The sequence below is a fragment of the Protomyctophum bolini genome, assembly GCF_963924005.1.
Source record: "Protomyctophum bolini genome assembly, chromosome: 5".
In the NCBI taxonomy this organism is placed as follows: Eukaryota; Metazoa; Chordata; class Actinopteri; order Myctophiformes; family Myctophidae; genus Protomyctophum; species Protomyctophum bolini.
Window position 1 is genome coordinate 35,686,044 of NC_137866.1, and position 9,907 is coordinate 35,695,950.

Sequence of the window (9,907 nt, forward strand, 5' to 3'; positions counted from 1 at the left end):
GAATTCCGAGGGGAAAAATAATTTTTGGAACGCCACTTTCACCCAGTATGAAGCTAAATGTGGAAGCCGTGTGTGTCACACCAACACTGGTGACCCAGAGAATCCTGTGCCGATTCTCAGGCATCTGGCCTGAGGCACTGCCTGCGAGTTGGCTCTGCGTGCGCTTTTTCCAACTCTCACTGATTTATCCAGCTCACACGTCAATCACAGTCACCAGCTCTCAGCCTGCACACACACGCACGTCTGTCTTGCGCACACGCGCACACACACACACATACACACACACACACACACACACACACAGAGACACAGAATAGGCATGCAGGCTAAGGCGAGTGGCAATTTAATGCAAATAAATTATTTATAGGTCCAGCAAGCAAATCATGATGGTCTGTAGGTCACAATCACATTCCGATTTGAGGGGTTGTGTTTTGTATGACATTTTGGCCAGTAGTTTTATATCTATCTCAGCTTTTGCCTGATAGCACACATGCTAACAGTGCTGACCACAACGTTAGCAGCATTTGATGACAGCTTGCCATAGCAACGTACAGTGTGCGCAGACCTAACGTGAGCTTCTGGGACAGAAACTTGCGTTTTCATGACAGCAGCAGCTGCTGCACCCTGTGATAGATACTGTGCTAAAGATGCTAAAGCAACACAAAACAACATCCACACGCAAAACAAACCAGGGACCAGGGTTGCCACATATCGTGGATCTGAGAGTGAAACAAGCAACCAGGTCTATAAAAATGTTAATAGGCCAGTTCAAAGTAGGTAAATCAGAAATGGTCCGGAAATTAGTCTTAAAATAATCAATTATAGTGTTGACTGTCACACTTTGTTGTCTAATGTTGTTTCAGAGCAGTGGAACTCAAACATTTCCATGTCAAGGACTACCAATAGATAAACAAGTCCAAAGTAGCTTATAATGATCAGACTTGGCAACACTGTCTCTAGGTTGAACGTTCGACTTTACAAGCTCACACATATGAAATATGTTTTTTTGAATCTTCAAACTGAGACATATTTGATGATAATACTGTTAGCACAGTCATCATACTCCAAGAGCATACAAATGGAACCAAATGGACCCTGATTTTCCCAGAGAGCAAATGGTATCAAATGGGGGTCTGTGGCCTAATGCATTTCAAACTGGGGCTTCTTGCTATTATATTCTCTGCATATCTTATCAACTTGGGGTGAATATTTCACCACAATACTTTACTGAATATTTCACAAGAATATAACACAAGAGTCAAATGTACGGTCAAATGTAATCACAATATAGGCTACAGATGTACATATTTATGACACAGTAAAATGTCGAAAATTAGTGCTATCCCCCCCCCACACACACACACACACACACGACAGGCAAGGCTGTTGTTTGCATCGTTAGCAGGCAGCAGCTACCTTGCCACTGCTCTCTGTGACTGTAGTTGTTTCACCATGTTTGCGTATTTATGAGAAATAAAAAACACTTTCTGTTATTGCAACGACACTGGGATGAGCCCGGCGAAGCCGGGCGAAATTCTAGTAAACAACAATTCAATCGTACATTGTTGCATTTGTACACCCTATACCAACAGAGTGGTATAGTGAAGGTGGTCCGGTATTGTAATTGTATAACAGACGTGAATTCCACCGACAGTGTGACAAAACCGCTTCTGCAAACGGTTCCAAATGTGATGGAACCAATTCCGGTTCCTCAATGTGTTTTAGAATTACCCCCAAAGCTTTTCCACAATTCTTCAAAAAATAATATAGCTACATATTCACGTGTCACGCAACAGCGCGTGTAGAACATGTAGATTTTGCCACACAGTCGTCGCCTCATGATAAAGTATAAAATTGGGCTTAAGTGGTTAAAGTTCCCTCAGTGTCAGAACCGCAGTAGTAAAAGCACGAACAGAATGTGAGGAACGTGGGGCCGCCCCATATCGTCAACAGTGACTGTGGAGGGTCTGTAGATACAGCAGAGAATTATCTCTAACACAGAGGTCCCTCTGACCAGCCTCCCACCTTTGACTTTCTTATGGTCACACACACAGCAGACAGCCTTCGTTAACCCAGACAGTAGGGGGGATGCGGAGGGTGGTCCTCAACCCCCCCTGTCTAACAACGGATAACGTTCACTCCCTACTGGGCAGCTGAGCTCTCGCTATCTCCATGATGAGTTGTGAAAAACGAGCAGTTGGACCTGAGCAAAGAATTCCGTGGAATCCAGACAGCTACGATTATTCAGTCAGGAACCTCAGACATTCACAGAAAATTAAGTTATGGCCGGTAATGTATACATTACATTACTGGCCACATTCACATTCATTCAGGGGTCCCCTCGAAATGAAACCGTTTGAGATCTACACAGCTGTGACGTCTTCAATCAGGAAGGATCGTGATTCGTCAGTCACACAAAGTGAATGAATGTCCAGTGATTTTTTTCCCCCCGCCGATATCTAAGAGATTCTCAAATGACCACCACCACCCTTCCCATTACCCTCCGTTGGTCTTGATGTCTGTGGCACCGTATTTAATCAGGGCCCTCACGCTAAATTAAACAAGGCAGCTCCGGCCCCTGCGGCGGAGATGAGGAGTTGCATGGCGTGAAATTGCGCCATTGTGGAGAAAGGCTTATCCTTTTTACCTTTACATCTTCTCTCAATAATATAATTATTGTGCACTGGCGCCGCATATGCAAATGAACCCAGGGTGGGTTATTTATGACACCGACGAGCTCCGCGATTAAGCCCTCCCTCCTCAGCTTTTACCAGTTATCTCCAAACAAACACACACACACACACACACACACACACACACACACACGTCACACACATATGCACACATGCACAGTTGCACACACACACACACGCACGCACGCACGCACACGCGCGCACGCACACACACACACACACATAAGTGTCCTGTACCCCAACCCAACATGAAAAAAAGAAAAGACAAATAAACACACCAAATGGTGGTATATGGGCAGGAGAGTGAAAGGGTGTTCAACCCCAAGCCTCATTTCACAACAGCTGAGTAAAATCCACCACCACAACGCAGATAGGACACCCATTGTTTGCCTGCAACTTCTGTGTTGTGTCAATGCTGTGCTCTTTGGCAAAGGGGGAGGGGGACTCCCCCATTCCATATATCTCAGCCTAAAGCGACCTACTTCAGGCAGGAACATTTTGCCCTTTTCTACATCATCCCCATATATGGATCCTTACTAATGCTCACTATGGGACGTTGCCTGCCATTTCTATCTATTTCTATCTACACCCCAACTTTCCAGGAAGAGAAAGGCTGTATTTTCCATTATTAGCTTGGAATCCCCATTGATGATGTCACTGGTAGGCAGAATTCTGTAACTGTCCATAGCCAACCAATGAGACACAGAAACGGTAGCATCTTAAAAGGACCACTTAGATAAGATTAGATAATAATTAAAAATGGTATGTGAAGAAGTGTGAAGAAAATCATTTTTAGAAGTGTGTTGAATTAGACAAACGATTATCAAAGGCATATCTCTTCACTGCAAAATCCTGGAGTGAACCCTCGTGGTTCCATTTGTATACTTCTAGAGTTAAATGAAAACTGCAGATTTGACTTTGTTCCACCTTTTCCTCATCCTCATTTCCTCATTCCTTCCCCCGGCATCTCCCCTCCATCCTCATTTCCTCATTCCTTCCCCCGGCACCATTTCCTCAGCTCCTATTGATTCAAGGGCTGGAGAAAAGGAGGAGGCGGTGAAAGGGGTGTATGCTCCTCACAGCTGGACACCGTTGGTACTGTTTTACCACCCTCTGTGTCCACCGTGGGAGAAAGTGCCAGTAGTGGGTCTATAAAGTCCCTTCAGAAGCTGCCCCTGTTCTGGGCCCTGTTTTTGGCTGACCCGAACGCTGGAACCCCCGTACACACGGTGAACTCCGAAGAGTGAACCAAATGGAACCAAATGGACCCGCTTTGGTTTCATTTGTTGATCTTGCTGTGTAGAAGGTCTTGTTTTCCAGCCCTTTCAGGTGGAGGATCTTGGTTATTCTTTGGGCCTCCTGTTGTGCCATGACTACTACTTTTTGCCGCCGATTCGTTACGGATTTGGGAATCATTCTTGCAACTAAATGCATGACGAATAAATGAGTAAAATTGCATAACGCATAATAATGCTCAATGTTGTACTACTACTAATAATACATTTGTTTCAACTCTCTTTACTTAACTGCAGTTTAGCACAGGGCTTAAAGTTCTCAGTCCTGGGGACTGATTTCAGTCCTGAGGATCTCATAGGGGTCATTTAATGAGATCAGTGCAGATTTGGGATAGTTTTTTGCTTTAAACCCTGTTAGCACACGCGTGTGTGCGTGCGTGTTCAGGGCGCCCTCTCTTTTTGGAGTCATACAGTGGGGTTGCCGTAACAAAGACTCCCTGCTGCTTGCACTCCATAATATACATGTGCTTGTGCACACACGCACGCATGCACACACACACACACACACACACACACACACACACACACACACACACACACACACACACACAGAATCAATTGACACAGCACATCGCTCAAATGGATTTTACGGAACTTGAAGTGGGAGCCCATGTTGGACGTATGGAAGCTCCGTAACATTTGCAGGAAAGATTGCGTGTGAAAAAGGTTTCATGGCTGCTTTGGTTCCTTCCTGTACTGCAGCAGACACGTGTTTTGCCCTCTGCATTCCCAGCTGTGAACCTGCAGTCATCTGGCCGTGATGATTAAATTGAGCAGAAAGACAACAGCATCAGTCCCTCAATGGTACCAGTGAGATGCTGTTTCCAATGAGCTGTTCACTAACCAATAGGTCCATCCCAGGACGCACGCCCACATACACACACACGCACGCACACACACATTTTTATAAAAGCCAACTTGACCATTTCTTTACCATTTTTTACCGTGATCCTATATCCCGAGTGTTATGCACCGGAAATAGCAAATCTACAAACTCACAACATGTTCACTGCGATACATTGTGAACTTTTAGATATGCTATTTTTGGGGCGTGACACTGGCGTGCAACTGTACTGTACGTATAAATTAAGCATAACTAAACCTAAATGCTTCATGCTAACCTCAGCTAATTCAATGTCTAATACTATACAGTAATGCACCCACATGCAAAAACACACACACACACACACACACACACACACACACACACACACACACTCGACAGTTCACCTCTAGCTTCAGTAGCCCAGACACCCTGGGCGGGCGGCTCTACTGTAACACTGGAATTAGAAATGAGAAATTGAAATTTAGAGCCAACACCACACGGCATCCATGCATGTTTATTGTTTGCACACATTTGGATTTGATACGACCTACATTGGGCTTAGTTGTGTGTGTGTGTGTGTGTGTGTGTGTGTGTGTGTGTTTGTGTGTGCGTGTGTTCACGAGTGCGTGTTTGCGTGCATGCGTGTGTGTGTGTGATTTTTAATGGAGTCCTGTGACACACACCACCACCCCCCCCCCCTCCTCTCTCTCTGTCTCCCTAACATGAATCATTTAGAGTTACAGCACTCTGAGCTAAATGACCCCCCACCCCCGCTCCACTCCCCCCTAATCACATTAGCCTAAGTGATATGGGAACGCCAGGCCAGACGCACGCACGCACGCACACACACACACACACACACACACACACACACACACACACACGCGCAAACTCTCTCTCTTTCTCTCTCTCTGATTTTCACATAAGGCCCCTCTCTCTTCATCTCTCCTTTCTCAACCCAAATAAATGGTTACTCCTCCCGAGCCTAAGCTGAATTTTTGGAGGGTGGGAATAATAGGCCATTTGCCCAGCGAGGCATTAATGAGGATCAGGGCGACAGCGGGGAGAATGGCGGGACGCATTGGAGAAGGCAAGAGGGTGGAACGGAGTGGGCGAGCTGACATGCGGCTAATACCCGCCCTCCTCCCGGAAAACAGAAAGCGCCCATCCATCCAGACGGCGGGTGCTTGTGTCGGGGCGTGAGGGTTCATTGTGCTGAGTGACTCCTGGGATACGTGTAGTGTAGATACTGTACTGTCAGCCTGGCTAATGCTTCAAGCCTCGTTCAGTGCTTTGTCACAGTACGGTGCCCGTCTCGCGCCGAAAATAGCCGATGTACAAACCTGCCGCTTTGCCCGGTGAGTTGTGAGCTTGTAGATTGGCTATTTTTGAGCAGACATTGAGTCACTCAAGGATGCCCGTAGATGAGTGCTAGAACCAGGCCGGCCTGGCTAATGCCCTGAGTAGAGAGCTGAGGGGGACTAGGATGCTCACAGTGACGTGATTGGTACGGTAGTCTTAACTGCCTTTCCTCTGTGCGGTTTACTCTTCAAGTGCCCACAGTTACGTGACTTGATTATAAATCAAAGTAGTTTAAAGTCCAGGACTCATTTGAATGAATAAAGGTTTAATTTGACCAATCTGTATGGTAGAGTACGTTGATACAATTAGAACTAGTACATCTGCAGTGGTTGGGGGTGATCTCTTCCATCTTATCAAAGAGGGATCTGTGTGCATATCAAACTGGAGTGTCCTCCAAAATTAATGGAAATGGTTGAGTCATAGCCTGTGATGATGACACTCACAGTAGTGCTCCTATGCGAGTCAGACAGAGTACATGACCTTAGACATTGAGTCAGAATGTCTGTCTGTCTGTCTGTCTGTCTGTCTGTCTGTCTGTCTGTCTGTCTGTCTGTCATATGCGTGCGTGCATGTGTGTGTGCATCATTGCATGTAAGCAAGTGTTGCTGTTTAATAATCCATGGAGGCATCCGTGTGGCTGCTCTGCTATTTCCTGGTAAATAGCTGGCTGGCCCCTGACTTCCTCTGCACATATTTTATGGATGAGTCTCCGGTGGTGCGCCCTGTCACCGCCGCACTGCCCTCAATCTGCACAAGCCCAGCAAACGCCACTCACTCTGACGGTGTGTTTGCCTGCCGGTGGAGTGAGAGTCTATTATATGAGGCTGTGTTCTCAGGTGTGAAAGTGCTTGACTTGCGCTCCATCGTACGACAGTGACATGCGTTCGGGAAACAGTCAAATCTGAAAGCTCACGACGTATCCCGAGGTGACGCGCTGTGAACTTATAGATATAGGCTAACTTTCGAACACTGAAGAATAAATCACACCTAAGTGCTTTCTTGCATGTTTGTTTGTGTGTCCCCTGAGAGAGAGTGAAAATGAGAGAGAGAGCGTGCATGCCTGTGTGGTATTTCTGTCTGTCTGTCTGTCTGTCTGTCTGTCTGTCTGTCTGTGTGTGTGTGTGTGTGTGTGCGCGTGTGAGCGTGCGGTCCCGCATATGTCAGCCGGTGTCATTTCCCAGGTGCACAACCAGCGTAATTGGAGCGCACCGCCGGCTCTTAGCAGGAGAACAAACAACAGACTATTGGATTTGCCGCTGTCCTTATCGCCTACATGGAGCTAAAGCATCCATCCCAATAACCAGGCGGCTTTACTCAAACAAGCTGTCACAACTACTGTGTGCCGTGTGCTCTCCACGTTGCTTAGAACAGACAGCGCTCGGCCCGCTCCCGCTTTGACATTATTGTCTTTACTGAAACTGGCAGCAGGGAAATGTGAGAGGGAGACAGTGTTCTGGTGTAATGTGAGAGGGAGACAGTGTTCTGGTGAAATGTGAGAGGGAGACAGTGTTCTGGTGAAATGTGAGAGGGAGACAGTGTTCTGGTGAAATGTGAGAGGGAGACAGTGTTCTGGTGAAATGTGAGAGGGAGACAGTGTTCTGGTGAAATGTGAGAGGGAGACAGTGTTCTGGTGAAATGTGAGAGGGAGACAGTGTTCTGGTGAAATGTGAGAGGGAGACAGTGTTCTGGTGAAATGTGAGAGGGAGACAGTGTTCTGGTGAAATGTGAGAGGGAGAGGGAGACAGTGTTCTGGTGAAATGTGAGAGGGAGACAGTGTTCTGGTGAAATGTGACAGGGAGACAGTGTTCTGGTGAAATGTGAGAGGGAGACAGTGTTCTGGTGAAATGTGAGAGGGAGACAGTGTTCTGGTGAAATGTGAGAGGGAGACAGTGTTCTGGTGAAATGTGAGAGGGAGACAGTGTTCTGGTGAAATGTGAGAGGGAGAGGGAGACAGTGTTCTGGTGAAATGTGAGAGGGGGACAGTGTTCTGGTGAAATGTGAGAGGGAGACAGTGTTCTGGTGAAATGTGAGAGGGAGACAGTGTTCTGGTGAAATGCGACAGGGAGACAGTGTTCTGGTGAAATGTGAGAGGGAGACAGTGTTCTGGTGAAATGTGAGAGGGAGACAGTGTTCTGGTGAAATGTGAGAGGGAGACAGTGTTCTGGTGAAATGCGACAGGGAGACAGTGTTCTGGTGAAATGTGAGAGGGAGACAGTGTTCTGGTGAAATGTGAGAGGGAGACAGTGTTCTGGTGAAATGTGACAGGGAGACAGTGTTCTGGTGAAATGTGAGAGGGAGACAGTGTTCTGGTGAAATGTGAGAGGGAGACAGTGTTCTGGTGAAATGTGAGAGGGAGACAGTGTTCTGGTGAAATGTGAGAGGGAGACAGTGTTCTGGTGAAATGTGACAGGGAGACAGTGTTCTGGTGAAATGTGAGAGGGAGACAGTGTTCTGGTGAAATGTGAGAGGGAGACAGTGTTCTGGTGGGATTTGATCACAAGGATACTTGTGGCTTTTCGTTACACGCAGTCAAACAGTTGAACATAACCTCTACCGTATATTTGAACTGATTAGTTTAGGCTGAAACAAATCGATTATTTCCATAGGGATTCTTTTATCGATTCCGTTTGTGCTTAATTGAAATACAGAGAAACCTGTAGAAAAACAGGGCGTCCCCAGCTAAATGTGTTAATATATTGATCACAAATGTGTTAATAATAGCGATCACAATCACATTAGTATACTATACTAATTGTGATTGTGATCGCTATTATCATCGAAGTGACTAAAATCACAATAATTTCACTTCGTGCCGCAGTGCTATTTTTGAATTTCTTCTTCATTGTTTGAAAGATTTTGAATTAGTTTAAAAAGATTAACACAAATCTTCTCTTCTGGGTGTCCCTGGCACAAAAACCTTTCAGTTGGGGGTCCGCGGCCAAATTCATATCAATTTGGGGTCCTTGACATGAAAACGTTTGAGACCCATTGCCCAAAAGTAGTGTTTGTGTCTCTGAAATGCAGCCGAAGTTTAGCTGAAACTTAGGTATGAGCAGCCTGAAAGCCTTCTTGTTCGCTGTGACTCTTGGCTTCAGGAAAGGAATCGTGTTTTTGCCAGGACGGCATGCTTGCCTGAAATGCATCATGGGAATTGTAGGAATATGTACAATGGCCGAAATAGAGCGAAGCAGGTAATTCTCTCTGTTGATATGGATTGTGTTGCAAATATTGTTGTTCTACTCGTTGTGAGCTTGTAGATATTTTTGGCAAATGACATGCCCGGAATAGGGACGGTTTGTTGTCTGAATGTGGTCACACGGAAAGTTTAGTTAGTTTTTTAATATATATTCTCAGCTGTTCAGACGTTGTGGTGTGTTATCCATAATAATCTATCCACGATATATAAATCAGGCTTTCAGATGTTCCCCTCTCATCAATATCACCATCCCAATGATCCCATCACACCATGTGGCTCATCCATTCATCTCTTTCTGCTTCAACCCTTTTCCAGTTCCATTTCCATTTCTTGGAATGCTCTGTTTTGAAGTCTAACCGCTAGTCTAACTGTCTCCTTCTTTCTCCCTCTCCTTCTCTTTTTGCCTACGGAAGACCACAAATATATCGTCGCAGGTAAGAACGCATTTCTATCAGACTTGTTGTTTGGGATATGCTGCCGCCGCTTTCCTCGCAGGGCCCATTTTTTTTATCTGCACACTTTACGTCACGTGAGA

At 45.9% G+C, this 9,907-nt stretch overlaps 1 protein-coding gene across 4 annotated transcripts in view; it reads left to right on the forward strand.

Annotated features, from left to right (window-relative positions):
• agrn (agrin) overlaps positions 1-9,907 on the forward strand; it is a 347,396-nt gene that overhangs the window by 67,758 nt on the left and 269,731 nt on the right. For 2 of the 4 annotated variants that reach the window (XM_080763911.1, XM_080763912.1), the window contains exon 3: positions 9,786-9,806. The exons of the other annotated variants lie outside the window; for them this stretch is intronic. In XM_080763911.1, coding sequence (XP_080620037.1) covers positions 9,786-9,806 — 21 coding nt within the window. The remainder of the gene's footprint in view (positions 1-9,785; positions 9,807-9,907) is intronic. 4 annotated transcript variants of the gene reach the window in all.